The sequence below is a fragment of the Pelodiscus sinensis genome, chromosome 2 (genome assembly GCF_052426305.1).
Source record: "Pelodiscus sinensis isolate ZL-2025 chromosome 2, ASM5242630v1, whole genome shotgun sequence".
NCBI lineage: Eukaryota > Metazoa > Chordata > Testudines > Trionychidae > Pelodiscus > Pelodiscus sinensis.
The window spans coordinates 82,949,937-82,970,058 of NC_143053.1; the positions used below are offsets into that span (position 1 = coordinate 82,949,937).

General features: G+C 42.7%; 1 protein-coding gene across 1 annotated transcript in view; it reads left to right on the forward strand.

Annotated features, from left to right (window-relative positions):
- SMCHD1 (structural maintenance of chromosomes flexible hinge domain containing 1) overlaps positions 1-20,122 on the forward strand; it is a 192,988-nt gene that overhangs the window by 72,193 nt on the left and 100,673 nt on the right. Inside the window, exons 22-24 of the mRNA XM_075920925.2 lie at positions 657-729; positions 8,912-9,051; positions 17,599-17,733. Of these exons, the coding sequence (XP_075777040.2) occupies positions 657-729; positions 8,912-9,051; positions 17,599-17,733 (348 nt within the window). The remainder of the gene's footprint in view (positions 1-656; positions 730-8,911; positions 9,052-17,598; positions 17,734-20,122) is intronic.

A 20,122-nucleotide genomic window follows, 5' to 3' on the forward strand; every position in this document is an offset into this window, starting at 1 on the left:
TAAAGAATGGTATCCCCAGCCTCTGTTTGTCATAGGGTGGAGATGGATGGCAACGAGGTTTACAGGATTGGTTGGCAAAGGCTTTCCTTGCCGACCTATCCCCGTCTTGACTGCTGGTTTGCACCGACAAACAGCTGAGCCGGCATAGCGCGGTGGCCATTTTTATTCTAATAAAGTGGGGGATATTTAAATCCCCACTTCATTGACTCTGTCGCCAGAGGCATGTAGTCTAGACATAACCTGAAATGTTAACTGAGTAAACTGGGCATTGGTTGGTCCAGTGAGCCAGGCCAGGCTGGAACAGACTCCTGCTTGTGGCATGAGTATGAGGCTATTCCAGTCCAGCCAGGCACCAGTTAACTGGTTATTGATAAACATCACCCAGTAAGATAACAGGTTAAACAGTTGCCCATTTACATCCCTACTGGGTTCATGGGGTTGATATGCAGCTACAAGAATAGAGATATTTGGAGGCAGTAACATCAAAAAACTGATAATCTAGTCTGCAACTTAATACAGAAAATTCGTTTAAACCTTTGAAATTTCACAAAAATATGAATGAAAGTCCAAAATATGTATTTGTAGGATATGAAAATATATGTAAACAAGTCTGATCTGTTTGTTCATGTTAATCCTTACAATGTTCTTTTCGATAGAATTTCAATCTGAAGGTTATTCTTCCTGGTTTGAAAGAAGACTCTCAAATCTTGAAAATAAGATTGCTGCCTGGTAAGTATTTTGAAATATTTGTGATTACATGTTGAAAAATATCATAACGTGTTTTTTGAATTGTACTTCCACCCAAGAAGACACGATACCTAATGAGATGTAGAAAAATATTTATTTCTATGTAATGTCTCTATTACCCTCCATATTATATCAGTCCAGGTAGCAGGCTTTGTCTCTTATTACCAGCAAGTGAAGCCTGGAAACTAAACTTTATGATGCTTCCTCTATATGGAAAACATTGGCTTCGCATTCCTACTTCTAACTTTTCTTATCGTGGTTGGAAATCACCTGTCTGACTGAAATGCGTTTTGTTTTATTTTAATCTTTTTCTTATCACATTTTTTACTAACTCAGCACAATTATTTAGCATTTTTATTTCCTCTTAATCCTCTGGAGCTTTCAGCTGCCCTCCGGTCTACCTTTTTTGCTCCCTTTTTAGGCAGGTCACTGAACACATTTCAAATTTTTCATTCAGTTTCTTACTGACCCAGACTCTGAAATCTTAGCTGGGGGTTTTATGGATATAGCATCTCAAATTCAAAGTGTGCATCCTGTAGTAGTTGCTGACTTTTAGCATCATGCATTCCTCTTAAAGACTAAGTGGCATAAGTAGTACTCCATCATATTTCCAAATCCTTTTGTGGATGCACTGGACTGAATGAATATGTGGAATTTTTTGGCATGAACAGTAATGAGTTTCTCAGAAACATTGTAGGTGAGGTAACTTTTTTATTCTTTAAGTTGATGCAGCCTTATATTCAATATACAGGCAGTCCCCGGGTTACGTACAAGATAGGGACTGTAGGTTTGTTCTTAAGTTGAATCTGTATGTAAGTCGGAACCAGCGTCCAGATTCAGCCGCTGCTGAAACTGACCGCCAGTTCTGACTTGCATACAGAATCAACTTAAGAACCCCAAGCGTCCCCAAGTCAGCTGCTGCTGAAACTGATCAGCAGCTGATTCCAGGAAGCCCGGGGCAGAGCAACTCTGCATAGGGCTTCCTGTAGTCAGCGCTGGTCAGTTTCAGCAGCGGCTAAATCAGGACGCCTGGGGCAGAGCAGCTGGGGTGCTGCTGGGTTGCTCCAGTAGCGCCGCTCCTCGGCACTACTGGATCAACCCAGCAGCACCCCATCTGCTCTGCCCCAGGCGTCCTGATTCAGCCGCTGCTGAAACTGACCAGCAGCGGCTGAATCAGGACCAGAGCAGCTGGGGTGCTGCTGGGTTGGACCAGTAGCGCCCAGAGCGGCGCTGCGGGACCAACCGGCAGCACCCTAGCTGCTTTGCCACAGGCGTCTGGAGAAAAGCCTAGTCTGCTGGGCGGGGGGGGGAGGGGGGAGCGTACTAGCTGCACCCCTCCCACCCCAGCAGACCAGGAAGACACGGGCGGCGGACCGAGACGCACCGCGGTCCCGCCGCCTGGGTCCTCCGCGGCTTTGCTCCCGGTCTCCCTGGTCTGCTGGAGACCAGCAGACCAGGGAGACGGGGAGCAAAGCCTCTGAGGACGCCGTCAGTGGGACAGCCCAGGTGCGCCTGGGGTGCCCCGCTGCCCAGGCCCCCCCCTCGGCTGAGGTGTCCTTGCATTCAATGTGTTTGCATGTGATCCTCCTGCCCCACACCACTGGAATACAAGCAATAAAGAGGCTGTTGTTCAGAAATAATGTGAGTTTTTTTTTAAATTGAATACTGCAGGGACAGAAAAGGACTCCGTAGTGACAACCTCATGTGGTGGGGTGCCGAAATCAGAAATACGAGGATGGCAGCCTTTTGTTTCACAACAGCTTGGAGGTTGAGTGTGAGGATGCCCTTAAGGTCCCTCACCATGTCCTCGGGTCCCTAGGGAGGAGGATACGGACCTGCATAAGTAGGGATATTAGTTCTGCAAAGGGTGGGAGGGAGCCTCTCCAGATACACATCTTGGAAGACCACATCACAGATGTCAGGATCAACAAGACATTCTCTTAGTACTTCACTTGCAGTTCCCCGCATGTTCTCCTTTCCTAACGCTCTGCTCTCATCTCCTCCAGTAGCATATTCCTCCACTCATTTGTGAGCACTCCCTGTCCAAGTGGGCAGATAGCATTTGCTCTTTTAACGTGTCTTCCCTTGTCCATTTTTGCCTCCAGATTTGTGTGAGACAGACAGCTAGTGGAGCCAAAGGAGTACACAGAAAACTCCCTACTATTTCCACTGTAACAAAAAGTTACAAGGGCACACATTACAGGAGATACATTGTGGAGCCTAAAACCTAATTTGTTAACATAAAGCAGAGGTCTCTCTAAAGACAGTGGAGATGTGTTCTGTGCAAGGCCAAAGTTATACTTTAAAGCAGCCACTCTACACAGATACACAACAGAGTTCTCAAAGGAACATCTGGACTTGCACGGTTTTGAGGCAAGCATTGTAAGGGACCTGCCAGGGCACAATCCTTTGGGCGGGAGAGGGGACAAGCAGCAGCTCCCACGGCTTCCCTCCTTTTGTCCACTGCACCTCACTTCCCGGGCAGAAGGCAGGAAGAGGGTGCCAGAGGCTGAAGCCATGCTTCACTGGAGATGGAGATGGATAAATGGATGTTAACAGTGGGGGCAACAGCTGTTAGGTTTCCCTCCTTCAACCAGGCTTCCATGCGAGATATCGGTCTTCTCTGAATCAGAGTGCTAGGGAGCTGATACTGACTGGATGTGGCCATAAATCTAGGCCTTATGCTTCAATGATCCCAGACCGCTTACTGGTAGCTGGGCGTAGGAAAGTAAAATACCATGGAGGACGGAATAAGGTAGGCCTTCCCAGAAACCATGTGAGAAGGATCAAAGAGTTCCTCCGAGGGCTTCATGAAGATTTGCAGGGAGGATTCCCCTTCCATCTCCAGATACGTTAACAAGCTGTTCAACCCCTCCCCCTCTCCACATTGTGTAGGCACAAAGCTTGCCGCACATCACCCCCAATTACCTTAACCAGCTTGTAGCAAGTAAAAATGCAATTCCTAGGATCTGTGCTCGACTGTGAAATGTTCTGGGAGGAGGAGATTGTCTTGAAGGTAATAAAAAGTTCTTGGCTCTTGCTAGTTGCCTCCTGAACATTCTCCACCACCACTATGCTGTCCTCCATGCTGCTCTGAGGATTTTCTTTGGAAGATTCCACAGTCTGGGTTCTGAAACTGGTCAGGTCCACCCCAAGATCAAATGCAGCCGCTTGTAAAAGCGGCATGTTTGTGGTAATGCTCAGGAATGTCTGTTTGCCTCCTTTGCCTTTTAGTAAGACTTCCTCAGCTCCTTTATTTTCACTCTGCACTGCTGGGTGACCCTGGCATATTCTTTCTTCACCATGGACTTTGCAATCTTTGCATAGATATCTGAATTTCATTTGCTAGTTTGGAGCTCGGTGACAGAGGATTCCTCTCTATGGGTGTGTCTAGACTACAGGGTTTTGCTGACAAAAGTGGACTTTTGTTGACAAAACTATATCTGCGTCTACACTGCCGCCGAGTTCTGTTGACAGAATGCAGCAGTTTTGTTGACAGCGGTAAACCTCATTATACGACCAATAACGCCTTTTTTTGACAGAGTTATGTCAAATAGAATTGGTCCCAGTACAGACTTTACCATTTATTTCTACCTTTTTGTCTTTTATGTTTTAACCAGTTATCAATCCATAAGAGGCCTTTCCCTCTGATCCCATTACCGATTACTTTGGTTAAGAGCCTTCAGTGAAGGACCTTTTCAAAGGCTTTTTGGACATCTAAGTACACTGTATCAACTGGATTTCCCCCTTGTCCACATGCTTTTTGACTCCGTCAAAGAATTCTAGTAGATTAGTGAGGCATGATTTCCCTTTACAAAAACCATGTTGACTTTTCTCCAAATTTTGTTCATCGATGTGTCTGACAATTCTAACAATTCTGTTGTTTACTAGTTTTAACCAGTTTGCCCAGTACTGAAGTCAGACTTACCAGTCTGTAATTGCCAGGATAACCTCTAGTGCCCTTTTTAAAAATTTGTCACATTAGCTATATTCCCATCATTTGGTTCAGAAGCTGATTTTAAGGATAAATTAGAAACCATAGTTGTTAGTTCCACAATTTCACATTTGAGTTCTTTCAGAACTTCAGGGTGAATATCATCTGGTCCTGTTGACTTGTTAATGTTAAGCGTATCAACTTGTTCCAAAACCTCCTTTGACATTTAAATTTAGGACAGTTCCTCAGATTTTTTTCACCTAAAAAGAATGGCACTGGTTTGAGAATCTCCTTAACATCTTCAACCCTAAAGACTGATTAAAATAATTAATTTTGACCTTATTGTGCCTGAGTGCTCTCAGAGCATCTTGATCGTCCAGTGGCCCCATTGGTTGTTTAGCATGCTTCCTGCTTCTGATGTACTTTTAAAAAAATGTGCTATTACTTTTTGAATTTTTAGGTAGGTGTTCTTCAGATTCTTTTTTTGCTCTTCCTAGCTGCATTTTTACACTTCACTTGACACAATTTATGCTCCTTTCTATTTTCTTCATTAGGATTTAACTTTCACTTTTTAAACAATCCATTTTTATATCACTGCTTCTTTTACTTGGTTGTTAAGGCATGGTGGCATTATTTTGGTTCTCTTGCTATGTTGTTTAATATGGGGTATACATTTAAGCCGATCCTCTATTATGGTGTTTTTGAAAAGTTTCGGTGCAGCTTGAAGGGATTTTACTTTTGGCAATTTTTAAATTTCTGTTTAACCTCATTTTTGTGTCATTCCCCTTTCTGAAATTTAAATACCACAGTGTTGGGCTGCTGTGGGGTTTTTTTTCTCCACCACAGGGATGTTACATTTAATTATATTATGGTCACTGTTTCCTAGCAGTCCAGCTATAGTCACCTCTTGGACCAGATCCTGTGCTCCACTTAGGACTAAATCAAGAATTGCCTCTTCTCTTGTGGGTTCCAGGCCACCTGTTCCAAGATGTAGTCACTTAAGGTGTCAAGAAACTTTATCTCTGTATCCCATCCTGAGGTGATGTGTACACAGTCAATATGGGGTTAGTTTAAATTCCCCATTATTATTGACTTTTTTTATTCATGTAATCTCTCTAATCTCTATTTAGCATTTCATAGTCATTATCACTGTCCTGTGGTTGGTAATATATCCCTATTGCTAAATTCATATTATTAGAGCATGGAATTATAATCCATAAAGATTCTATAGAACAGTTTGATTCATTTAAGATTTTTGTTTATTTGATTCTATGCTTTCTTTCACGTATATTGCCAATCCACCACTAGCACAACCTTGTATTTATACCCTGGTATTACTGAGTTTCGTATATTATCCTGATTCCACCAAGTTTCTGTGATGCCTATTGTATCAGTATTCTCCTTAAATACAAGACACTCTAGTTCATCCATCTTATTATTTAGACTTCTAACACTTGTTTATAACCACTTTAAAAGCTTGTCACTATTTAGCTGTCTGCCATTTGCCCGATGTAATTGAATGGGAATCTTTCATTTGACTGTTTCTCATCTGATCTTACCCATATCTTATCTTCCATCCTCTCCTCTTTGCTAGGACATAGAGAATCTCTATTAATAGAGATCCTCCCCTAAGGGATATCTCAGTCCAATCTATGTGCTCCTTTGCACGTCTGCTTCCCCGCAGCCCTTACTTTAAAAAAACGCTTTACAACCTTTTTAATTTTAAATGCTGGCAATCTGGTTCTATTTTGGTTTAGGTGAAGCCCATCCTTCCTGTATAGGCTCCCCAGTTCCTAATAAATCTAAACCCCCCTTCCCTATACCACTGTCTCATCCATGCATTGAAACCCTGTGCTTTTACCTCTCTGTCTGGCCCTGCTTTTGGAACTGGAAGCATTTCAAAGAATGCTATCATTGAGGTCCTGGATTTGAGTCTCTTTCCAGCTGTCTAAATTTGGTCTTCAGGACATCTCTCCTATTTTTTCCTTATGTCATTAGTACCTACATATACCATGATCACTGGCTCCTCCCGAGCATAAACATAAGTCTCTCGAGATGTCTCAAGAGATCTGCACCAGGCAGGCAAGTCACCATGCGGTTCTCCCTGTCATCACAAACATATGTTTCTAATGATTGACTCCCCCGTTACTAACACCTGTCTTTTCTTAATAAGTGGAGATCCCTCCCCTGGAGAGGTATCCTCAGTGCAAGAGGATACCACAACATCATCTAAAAGGTCCCAACTATGGGATGGTTTCTCTCTGCTCCATTTGGATGTTTTCCTTCACTGAGCTTTTCACCCTTATCAACAATACAGAGACTCTCTGTAAGGGATAGATCAGCAAACTCTGGGTAAAACTTTTTATATCTGTTTTAAATTTAAGTCATCTTCAAAAGTTGTCATTGTCTTTCTCTCTCCAAAATAGTATCACTTAATAGGCCTTTCCTCACTTGATGATAAAAATTTAGATTTAGATACTTGGGTTGGAAATGTATAGTTCTTAGCTCAGGTGAGAAATCATAACTGATTACTTGGTTCCCTTTCCCTTTTTACATTTTTTTCTAAATGAATGGATCTTTCATTCAGGGTTTAATATTCTGAGTAATCATAGGGTAGCAATTAATGTAAACAACTAATAAACAAAAACAGAGATTCTTTGCAAAATGTTTCTGAAAATTGACCAAAATTATTTACTCTCTTATTTAGTCTAGAAAGACTTTGAAATATGCCACTGGTTGTAAACCTAATAACTTGCAGTTTTCTTTAAGGATACAACATTAACTTTCAGAATTATAATTGACAACATAGACATTTTTTTACCTTTTTAAAGTAGAAAGTCTATTTCAAGAGATCTCACTCTGCCCTCCACATAACATGATTTTCTGTTTTTATTTATTTTCTCTGTGTATGGATTGTAAAGGTGGTATATTACATGATTTGATTACCTTTTAAGCATGATTGATTACATTTATTTGTGCTTATCTGCACCAGTAGTGAGCAGGGGTGGTACACGTCTGGCTCTGTCAATCTGTAAACTGCGATACCCACACGAGGAAGTGAGGAGACAGATTGACAGAGCCAGACGTGTACCCAGAAGCCTCCTGCTACGGGACAAGCCCAAGAAAGAAACCAACAGAACACCACTGGCCATCACCTACAGTCCCCAGCTAAAACCTCTCCAACGCATCATTAGTGATCTCCAACCCATCCTGGACAATGATCCCTCGCTTTCACAGGCCTTGGGAGGTAGGCCGGTCCTTGCCCACAGACAACCCGCCAACCTTAAGCATATTCTCACCAGCAACTACACACCGCACCATAATAACTCGAACTCAGGAACCAATCCTTGCAACAAACCTCGGTGCCAACTCTGCCCACATATATACACCAGCAACACCATCACAGGACCTAACCAGATCAGCCATACTGTCACTGGTACATTCTCCTGCACATCCACCAACGTAATATATGCCATCATGTGCCAACAATGCCCCACTGCTATATACATCGGCCAAACAGGACAGTCCCTACGTAAAAGAATCAATGGACACAAATCTGATATTAGGAATGGCAACATACAAAAACCTGTAGGGGAACACTTCAATCTTCCTGGACACACAATTGCAGATCTAAAAGTAGCCATCCTGCAGCAAAAAAACTTCAGGACCAGACTTCAAAGAGAAACTGCTGAGCTACAGTTCATCTTTAAGTTTGACACAATCAACTCTGGATTAAACAAAGACTGTGAATGGCTTGCTAACTACAAAAGCAGCTTCTGCTCTCTTGGAATTCACACCTCCAGATCAGCTGCTAGAAGTGGGCCTCATCCTCCTTGATTGGATCTACCTGGTCATCTCCAGCATGATCCTGGAATGCATATTTATTCCTGCCTCTGGAAATTTCCACTATATGCATCTGACGAAGTGGGTCTTTGCCCACGAAAGCTTATGCTCCTACACTTCAGTTAGTCTATAAGGTGCCACAGGACTCCTCGTCGCTTATTCAGGAGATAGTAAACAATGTGTATGCAAGGACAGAACTCCCTGCTTATTTCAATACTAACATTCTAAGGAAAGATTAACGAATGTGAATTGTGCTAGACTGTTTGTTGCCAAAGTTACCCTGGCAGTTTGTTTGTCAATTATGTTAGTTGTACAGAGGAACTAGAGTACAATACCTTGTAAAATTCTGAAGTGTAAACTCTACTATAAAATTGTGTGTTTTTACAGGCCCTCCTCATCAATTGAAAGTGAAACCTGATTCTGAAATTCTGAAGATTGAAAATGGGACATCTTTCCCCTTTCAGGTTGAAGTGTTGGATGAAGCAGAAAATATAACTGCACAACCAAAACTCATAGTTCATTGTAAGGTAGGCTACATTCTTTGCATACTAGTGCAGGCTTCTGCTGTGACACTTGCTTTCATAAAAAAGTATGGAATGGGCCTATTTTGTTTCATCAAGCAAATGTAATATATTAGTAATAGTCCAGACATTTTGATATTTTATTGTAATTGCAACTTCAATGCCACCTCTACCATATAGCTCTTTACTAAGAGTATAGTCCTTTACTAAGAGTATGTCTATACTATGAAATGAGAAGTCAACCTCACTATGTTGGACCTAATTTTATAAAGTTGAAGGTGCATGTCATGTGATCAATGGAGTGTGTCCCTACTGCCACAGCCACAGCTAATATCGGCTCTTACAGGGCTGCACTGTAGGTAGCCATTCCATAGTTCCTAATGCCCATTTGAATTCTGGGTTAGGTTCCCAGAAACCTTGTTTGCAGGTGGTTCTTGGTATACATTGTCAGCGTCCCATGATGCACTTACCTCCTTCCTCTTTCCCTTCTTGAAAGCAATGGCAAACAATTATTTTTTGGACTTTTTCCCCTGGTTATCTGAGCAGACACCATAGCACAGCAAGCATGGACCCCACCTGGTTACACACTGCTGTGACAACCTTTGCAAACACCTCACATGTTATTCTGTAGTTTGTCCAGAGCCTGTCCACAAGATGCCTGCTCAAGGAAGAATGTGAAGAGGCTATCCACACAGTCCCTACATTAATCCATTGTTATCATATGTTGGCAGTGGTTGGGTATGTTGATATGGTTCAGTGCTGATTCTGGACCAGGAAACCACATATTGGTGGGACCACATAGATTTATGCAGCTATGGGATGATAACCAATGGCTGCAAAACCTTCACAAGCCTACAGCCACTTTCATGAAACCTTGTTAATTGCTTTCTCCTACTCTGAAATGAGACCTGCTCTGACACTTGTTTCTCAACTGGTCAGTCAGGAATCAGTTCAGAGTGGGTAAATCTACAGTGGGGGCTGCTGTGATCCATGTAGTCAGGGCAATCAATACCCTTCTGCTAGGAAGGATAGTGTCTCTGGGAAATGTGCAGGATATAGAAGATGGGTTTGTCACAATGGGGTTCCTTAGCTGTGGTGCGGCGATAGATCTCTTTCTTCATACCAGACCACCTTGTCAAAAAGTACAGAAACCAAAAAGGGTTATTTCTCGATTGTGTAGCAAGCACCAGCAGATCACAAGAGCTGTTTCACTGACATCAGTGTGTGATAGTTAGGAAATATGCATGATGCATACATGTTTAGGAACTTAGATCTCTTCAGAAAGTTGCAAGGTGGCACTTTCTTTTCCAATGGGGAAAATTACCATTAAAAGATAGTGAAATCCTTAGAGACCCAGCCTACCCCTTGATCATGAAGTCAAATATTGGCAGTGTTGACAGCAGGAAGGAGCAGCTTAACTATAGGCTGAGCAAGTGTAGAATGGTGGTACCATGTGTGTTTGACCATTAAAAAGAATAATGGTGCAGTTTCCTGATTAGGTTAGACCTCAGTGAAAGCCTTATTCCCATTGTTGTTACTGCTTGCTTTGTGCTGCATAATAGCTTTGAAAGTAAGCGGGGAAAGTTTCTGGCAGAGTGAACGATGGAGGCATATCGCTTGGCAGTCAATTTTGAGCAGCCAGACACCAGAGCAATAAGATCACATTGAGGTTCACTGCACATCAGAGATACTTTAAAAAACAACTTTAATGAATGGCCAGACATTAATGTGGCAGTTGTGCATTGCTCATTACCAAGCTGCCCACCATTGCCCTGTAAACTCCCTCTTCCCACTACCACCATTATCCTAGTTGGGAAGGTGAATAAACATCATACTGTTCTGAAATAATGCATTTTTATTTAGGCAACACAGTGAACTCAGAAAACACTTTATAGAAAAGCAGTTGTGAGCATTACAAGGGGCTAATAACATGGGGGAGGGGCACAAGGGTGCATGTCTTATTACAAATGTCCTTTGTAACTACTAAAGCTGTGGGAATAACATCCTTCTGCTCCATGAGCCAATCCTCAGCATTGAGTGAATGGCTTCCCAGGTCACTCCCTATCTCTCCCCTTTGCCTCCTCCCACGCTGCATTTTAGGACTTCTGAGGGAGGAGGACGTGTTTTATCAATGGATGCAAGGGGGCTCTGTGCTCTAGCTGGTTTTCCTGCACCTCTGCCAGGTGCTTCATCAGGTCTGTTTGCTCCCCTATGAGCCTGAACATCTCATCCTGTGTGTTATGCTCATGCTCCGTGAATGCTCGTCTTTCCTCCTGTTTGATGCGGATGACTCCTAGCAGTGTGCAGTTCTATACATTGAATTGGGCCCTATCAGTGCTGACCGATTATATGAACTTGTTAAACATTTTGTAGCATTTATGAGTTATTTTGCCTTCTAATCTGTGAAAGCCTAACGGATGGGGCAAATGCCACTAACAGGCCGCCTGCTGCATTAGGAAAAAAATAAGTGTAGACTTTATAGAAAATACAGAAAGTTAACTCTTTTACGGTGAATAGCACAAAGCACACTTGTTAGGTACGAGGACAGTTTTTTTTAAATTGAGTGTGTGCCAGCAAAGGCTAAAATATGGCAGAGCACTGAGCAGCGGAACTTAGTTTGCAGGCAGTCATGGTAAGCAACTTGTTAGGAGAGTTCTTTTGCTTCTGCTGTGAAACATCTGAGAGAGGATTTTGCCTCTACAGCCCTCATTGTGTGTTTGCCTTTCCAAATGGGGGCAGTGAGTTTGTGTTTGAAGGGCACAGAAAAGCATTGTCAGGTGGGGTTTGCCCTAGGGATGTTAAAATGTGGTTACATTCCTAATTGAGTAGTCAATAGATTTTTTTTTTTCCATCAACTACTCAATTAGTCGATAAGGGTAGGTAGTTCCAGAGCATAGTCTGGCTCATGTTGGATCCCAGCATAATCTCCCCTGCTGCCTCTCTGCATTATAAAGAACAGGGAATCCGGCACACAGTTGCTGGGACAGTTCCTGGTCCCACGGGTGTCTCATTCCTTGGCATAACCCTCTTCTTCACCTGCTGTTGCTCTGCATTATAAAGGACAGGGAAGTTGTCCACGCTGGCTTCCATTTCCTTAATAATGAAGAGCAGCAGCAGGAGCAAAGGGTGGTTATGCTGAGAAATGAAAGACTTATGGGACATGGGACTACTCTAGCGACATCGGGTGCCAGCCTCCCTGTCCTTTATAATGCAGAGCAGCAGTGGGGGGATCATAGAATCATAGGACTGGAAGGGACCTCGAGAGGTCATCGAGTCCAGCCCCCCGCCCTCAAGGCAGGATCAAGCTCCGTCTACACCATCCCTGACAGATGTCTATCTAACCTGTTCTTAAATATCTCCAGAGAGGGAGATTCCACCACCTCCCTTGGCAATTTATTCCAATATTTGACCACCCTGACAGTTAGGAATTTTTTCCTAATGTCCAATCTAAACCTCCCCTGCTGCACTTTAAGCCCATTACTCCTTGTCCTGTCCTCAGAAACCAAGAGGAACAAATTTTCGCCTTCCTCCTTGTGACACCCTTTTAGATATTTGAAAACCTCTATCATGTCCCCCCTTAATCTTCTTTTTTCCAAACTAAACAAGCCCAGTTCATGAAGCCTGGCTTCATAGGTCATGTTCTCTAAACCTTTAATCATTCTTGTCGCTCTTCTCTGTACCCTTTCCAATTTCTCCACATCTTTCTTGAAATGTGGTGCCCAGAACTGGACACAGTACTCCAGCTGAGGCCTAACTAGTGCAGAGTAGAGCGGCAGAATGACTTCACGAGTTTTGCTTACAACACACCTGTTGATACAACCTAGAATCATATTTGCTTTTTTTGCAACAGCATCACACTGTTGACTCATATTCAACTTGTGGTCCACTATGACCCCTAGATCCCTTTCCGCCATGCTCCTTCCTAGACAGTCGCTTCCCATCTTGTATGTATGGAACTGATTGTTCCTTCCTAAGTGGAGCACTTTGCATTTCTCTTTATTAAACCTCATCCTGTTTACCTCTGACCATTTCTCTAACTTGCTAAGGTCATTTTGAATTATGTCCCTATCCTCCAAAGAAGTTGCAACCCCACCCAGTTTGGTATCATCTGCAAACTTAATAAGCGTACTCTCTATCCCAATATCTACATCATTGATGAAGATATTGAACAGTACGGGTCCCAAAACAGACCCTTGAGGAACTCCACTTGTTATCCCTTTCCAGCAGGATTTAGAACCGTTAACAACAACTCTCTGACTACGGTTATCCAGCCAATTATGCACCCACCTTATCGTGGCCCTATCTAAGTTATATTTGCCTAATTTATCAATAAGAATATCATGCGATACCGTATCAAATGCATTACTAAAGTCTAGGTATATGACATCCACCGCTTCTCCCTTATCCACAAGGCTCGTTATCTTATCAAAGAAAGCTATCAGATTAGTTTGGCATGACTTGTTCTTCACAAACCCATGCTGGCTATTCCCTATCACTTTATTACCTTCCAAGTGTTTGCATATGATTTCCTTAATTACCTGCTCCATTATCTTCCCTGGGACAGACATTAAACTGACCGGTCTGTAGTTTCCTGGGTTGTTCTTATTCCCCTTTTTATAGATGGGCACAGTATTTGCCCTTTTCCAGTCTTCTGGAATCTCCCGTCTGCCATGATTTTTCAAAGATCATAGCTAAAGGCTCAGATACCTCCTCTATCAGCTCCTTGAGTATCCTGGGATGCATTTCATCAGGACCTGGTGACTTGCTGACATCTAACTTTCCTAGGTGATTTTTAACTTGTTCTTTGTGTATCCTATCTTCTAAACTTACCCTCTCTCTGCTTGTATTCACTACGTTAGGCACACCTCCAGACTTCTCGGTGAAGACCGAAACAAAGAAGTCATTGAGCATCTCCGCCATTTCCAAGTTTCCTGTTACTGCTTTTCCCTCCTCACTAAGCAGTGGGCCTACCCTGTCCTTGGTCTTCCTCTTGCTTTTAATGTATTTATAAAAGGTCTTCTTGTTTCCCTTTATGCCTGTAGCATAAAGGAAGAGGGAATGCGACTAGTCAATAGTGTTAACTGATAAGCTTCTGCTTATCCTTTAGTCAACTAACCACTTACTTCCATAGTTTGCCCGCTGTCCCATACAGCAGTGGATTTGAGGCAGAGGAGCTCAGATGCCACCGCTCCTCCACCGGCCTGCATAGCACGGGGTGATCCCTTCAAGCCATCGAAAACAGAACAGCACACCCTGGGTCATCATTTGTTTGGGATGCGCAAACAGGTTGCTATCAATTACAAAACTGCCCCCATTTCACCCAGATCACCATGCGCGATATCAGTCTTCTCTGAATCACACAGAATAATAGGAACTGAATGCTGCATGACCTTATCCTGGATGTTATGCTGCTCTTCTTTGTGCTGGAGTGATGCTAAGAGATGTGGAGGGAAGGTCCTCACTCCATCTCCAGGCATGTTTACAAACTGGTCCTGGGAGCTCCTACTGTGTAGGTATACTGGCCCCACTGTTTTCCACTTGCTCAAAGAAGATCAAAGATTAAACCTAATTATACTTAACCAGTCTAGCATGATTACAAATGTGCACTTACCAGAGGTGCTCTCCCCACCATTAGGGTTTGGCAGCAGTAGGCCCTGGCAGGGGATTGGCTCCAGTGTTAGGTAAAGGTCCTGACTGTCAGTGAGCATGGATCCTCTGCTTATCTGCTGAGCATTCTCCTCCTCCTCCTCTTTCTCATCTACATTGTCCTCCTGTTGTTGTCTAAAACTGCCTGAAGAGAACTGCCGCTGACAGTTCTAGGGTAGTGCTCCCCACCCACCCCAAATCCAGTGCCGCCATTCATAGAAGCGGCGTGTCTGTAGTTCTGACCTAGAGTGACTCTTTGCTTTATGCTATGCTTGCCTGACTTCCTTTATTTTCACATGATAGTTCTGGATGTCCCTAGTGTATCCTTTTTCCACCATATCCTGTGTGATACTGGCATATCCCCTTTTCTTCTGCTGCGTCAAAGTTCTGCCTGCACAGATTCTTCTCTTCGCATGGAAATTGGATTCTGTATCTCCTTGAATGCTCCATGCAGCTGCTTATTTGCAACATTGGTATTCATGGTCAGGTATACTCTTGGGCAATGCCATCTTTAAGCTGATGTAGGGCCCAGAACAAGCCCCCCTCCACCTTAGGAATTGCCTTTTTCCACCTTAGGAATTGCCTTTTCGCTCTGCCCTACTCCATCCTATCCCAACCCTATCCTACCTCTTTCTGCCCCCACTCCATCTTTTTCCCAAGCGCCTCCCTCAAGCGATACAACCCAGGAGACTACCTAGTGCCAGCAGCAAGGGTTGTCCTTCCTCCTCCTTGCACTCACTGCAGTGATGGGAAGCAGACTCACCTGGCCCCAGCTAGGTGCACTCTGCTGAGCCTGGTTTTCAGGCACATCACTCCACTTCCACACCACAGTGGAGTGGTTGCACTGCTTTCCATGGCTCCAACCACTGCTTGTGAGTGTGGGAGCAAACCTCACCCCTTTCTGCTTGCCAGGCTCCCTGGTAATCCCCCAGATCACCCTAGGCACTACAGGGCTCCCCAAATCACAGGGCCTGGAATGGATACCCCAGTGAACAGGACGACTCTCCTGCAAGGCTTGCCACAATGACCAAAAACAGAAATTGAAATTCAGAAGCTCTAGGGGCTTTTCCTATGCACCTGGGAGTGCAGCAGAGTTGAAAGTGCTGGATGAAGTGGTCACATTGAGGCACTGTAGGACACCTTCTGTAGTCCAAGAGTTGATTTGAACACTGTTGTGTTTACTCCCCCAAATTTGGCCCTGGAAATTTTAAATTTTGCACTACTCCTCTTATCAAGGTGGAGTATAGTAGTTTATTTTAAAAGCCTTTAAGTTGGTGGAAGGGGGTTGGTGTGGATACTTCAATTATAAAATCGAACTAACACCGCTAACTTCAACTAATCTCATAGCATAGATCAGGCTTAAGGTATCAGAGCTACAAGAAACTGATATTTCAGGGCAGTGGTCTCCAATCTTTTTAAGCACAAGATCACTTTTTGAATTTTAGTCTATTCAGAATCTACCTCAAAGCCAAAAACCCTTGCCCTGTGGCCTTGCACCTACACCGGTGGCCCTGCACCTACACCACCCTTTCTCCAAGGCCCCACCCTGTTCACTCTGTGGACATGGAAAGGAGGAGAAGGACATCCGGACATCAGCACCCCCTTCTTCCACCCTGCATAGCAAGCAGGAGTTTCCTGGGAGTAGCTTGAAGACAGAGAGGGCAGGAGCGGCATAGCAATGGGAGGAGAGGCGCTGAAGACAGCCTCCCAGCCAAACTAGTCAGGGTCACCTGTAAGAGGCTCCAGGATCTACCAGTAGATCCCGATCTATTGGTGTTGACCATTTAGGTCCTAGGGATATTGGGATGAGGATATTTTATTAACAGTATTAAGATACTGCAGGTTATGCTTTAGAGAGAGAGAAACTGCTTAAATTTATTTTTGGTCTGGAATTATCTAATGCCTCATTAACATAAGAGAATAATCTATTATTTGCAATATATTATATGAGAGTTATTTTTATTATTGGTTGTTTCTATCTGCAAATAACTGCAGAAGTTAGTATTTTTAACTACTCTAAACTATTTCCTGTATTTATCTTTTTCAGAAATAAACTCACTGTAGGCAACTTAAAAAAGTTAAACAAGAACATTTTCATTTTGATTTTCATGTGTGTATTGTTTATGCATATTACAAACTTAAATTTATTTTTGTATTTTATGAACGATGGGTAAATTCACTCCATTTTAGAGCATATATCAAAATGTTTAAGTTTTTGAGACACATGAATCACTGAAAAAAATAGTTTAAGGCAAAATATTTTTAAAATGAGGGATGAAAATGCAGGCTAATTTATATAAAAACAAATAGTATATTATTCATGTATCCTAATGCCAGGTGTACACTAGAAACTAGCTGTCAGTTAATGATTTGGGGATGTTTGTTTGGTGGGATTTTGTTTGGTTTTCTTGTGGCATTTCTATAATAGCAAAGCACGAAGAGTAAATGCAGTTAAATTAGCATAAAATTGTCTTTTGCCAGTATACTTTATTTCACTCCACAGACTGATATAAACTGTACTGTCAGTATAAGATGGGCGTGGACAGAATGGTTTGCTAGTGTAGATATATTAGTAAAAGTTTTCGAATGTAAACTGCACCTATATTAAGATAATGTTGATGGGTTGTTAACCATTGTTTAAGACTAAACTACCTTCTTGCTATAATTAAGGAAGGACTAGTGCTTGTTCATAATATGTTCATATGCATTATTAGATATGCATTATTATATGTGTATTTCAGTCACAGTTGTAATCCTTATCTTTCTAGGCCTCTCCTGTTTCTTCTGGATTCTAAGAAATCCAGAAAATCTCTAACCTTATGCATTCTTACTTTTGGTGTAGCATAAGTAATACTTTATCTTATTTATATGCTACTATATTTACATATAATTTTGCATTTTAAATAGTTTGTAGGTGCTCCGAACCTTCCTGTATATGCCGTGGATTGCAGTAATGCTGGAACAAATATTTTAACTGGACCTGTTGTGCATGTACAGAATATAAAGAAAGACCAGATGCTCAAAGCAAGGATTGAAATACCAGTAAGTATTGATCAGGGGGGTGCATGGAAATGAAAGAGTTAAGGATGAATTTAAATGGCAGACAGCAGTTTTATGAACTTCACAATGGAGTGGTGTTGCTATATGCCTATTCAGTCACACCCCAAATGAGTTAAATGAGACCAGTACAGAGTTAAAGAACTTCTATCCTATAATCAGTAAGTCACGTTAGACCTTCTCTAGGGCTCATTCTTTCTACTTCCACTCCATGCAAAGAGGTTAGAGACTACTAAGGGGGAACCTCTGTCTTAGACAGTTTTAGGTCTCCCTTTTTTCTTAAAGGCATAAGGTACATCAGTGAAATCCCAGGTCTCATTTACCTTGGGGAGCCAGCTTTTCTAGCCTTTATCTACTCTAGGTGCCAGCCACAGGTTGTGATGAACTAAATATCCAGTACTATTTCATAACATTCGGTTTTCCATCTCTATTTCTTTTGCCTAACTTTTGTCTACAAAATGCTTCTGTGATTGTGAAAATCTCACCAGATATCTGCCAGTTTGGCACATTGAGAGAGAAAATTCCTTCATAATCTCCCAAATAAGCAATTGGTTATAGCCACAATATTTTTTACATGCAACTCAATATAATGCAAATGCAGGAATGGAAGAAGGGTGGGGCAGCCATGAAGCACCTGAAAATGGACTGCAAAAGCACAGGTGTGCTTTAAATTAGAGTGATGGGGCATGTAAGAGCCAATCTGTTCCTCTGTTCCCCACACCTTTCCAGCTTGGGGAAGGCAGAGAATATCCCCCCCATCTTCCAGGTGTATTTCCTACCTATTGATTTGGGGTGTCCAGCCTGATATGTTCTTCCCAAGTTGAGTTTCATTGCCTTTTAGTGTGATCAAACATCATATTTCTATTCTTGAGCAAGGAACAGGACATGTGTTGTACTTATACATGAATACTTTCAGAAATGAGTATTTTTTTAAAGTAGTCAAGAGAAGGAATTGCAGAAATTGCTTTAGCTAAAAATATTTTCCTTGTTTTCCTTGGCATAGTATATAGTGACTAGTTTATAGTGCTTTGGAAAACTAATCTAAAAAGCACAACATAAACAAAAATTGTACTTATAAAATGTAGAACTTCGAGATTTGAAAAAAATTGCAGTCATTAACAGGTGCAAAGAGAAGACATCAGTGAAGGAGTTTGCAGTTTACTCTGTTTTTGTGTTAGATAAAATATTTTGTTTTTTTTAATCGTCTGTTTCTATCATCTTGATGTTTTTCTGTGCTTTGTTTTCTTTATATTTCTTATAATATGTTAATAATGGAAATATTTTTTTTCTAATTCTTGTTGTTTAATAACCCCTCTCAGCCAGCACAGCTTGTAGTTCAAAGAAGCTTGCTTCTGTCGCCAGCCATTATCCCTTTTAACCCAATAATTGAGGTTAAAACATGAGGAATTTTAGTTGGTTTTATCTTAAAATCAGAGATTAGTTAACCTATAAACGCCTTCTTCCCTTTAAAGAGATAAAATCCAATCTTTATTTTCCAAATAAAATTGCTTTTTTCAGTTTGGTAAGAAGGATTGCTAGGCAACCAGTTTTTGACTGGAACACCCTTTCAGAAAGAACCCTGGTGGCTCCGATCAGCATCGCTGACCAGGCCATTAAAAGTCTGGTTGATTGCACAGACAGGCTCCATGTGGTTCCTGGGAAGCTGCTGACAACTGCTCTGGCTCCTACCTATAGGGCAGCCATGGAAGCTCTGCCTGCTGTCTTTGTACCAAGCATCAACTCAGCAACTCCTGTTGGCCAGGAACTGTGGCCAATGAGAATGGAGAGGGCAGCACCTGCAGGTAGTGCACAGAGTCTTGTGGTTACACTTCTGCCTAGGAGCCAGAGGGAGATGTCACTGCTTCCTGGGGGGCAACATGAGATAATTGTAATCCATACCCTGCACTTCAACCCCTAACCCACCCTTGAGCCCCATCCAGGACTCTGAACCACTTGGTCACATTTCAGAGCACCCTTCTGCACAGCATACCCCAGCGTCACCCCAGACTCCACACCCACAACGGAAGCCCTCGCAACTTCCCATGCCCCAAGCCTCTGTCCTAGCCCGGAGTCCCTTCTTTCACCTCTAAAGTCCTACTCTCTGGTTTCACTCCAGAGTTCCTCCTGCTTGGCAATGTAGCAGGGCTAAGGCAGGCTCACCCTATGCCCTGGCTCTATGCCACTATCGGAAGCACATCCAGCAGCAGCTCGAGGGGCAAGGGAGAGGTGGCTGTGCATGCTGCCCTCAGTTGTAGTCACTGCCCTCATAGCTTCATACTTGGCCAGGGGTTGCTGCAGGAGTAGCACCTGCTGGTGAGGACAGCACATGGAGCCCTCTGCAGAAATGTGCCAGCCACTTCCAGGAGTGGCACAG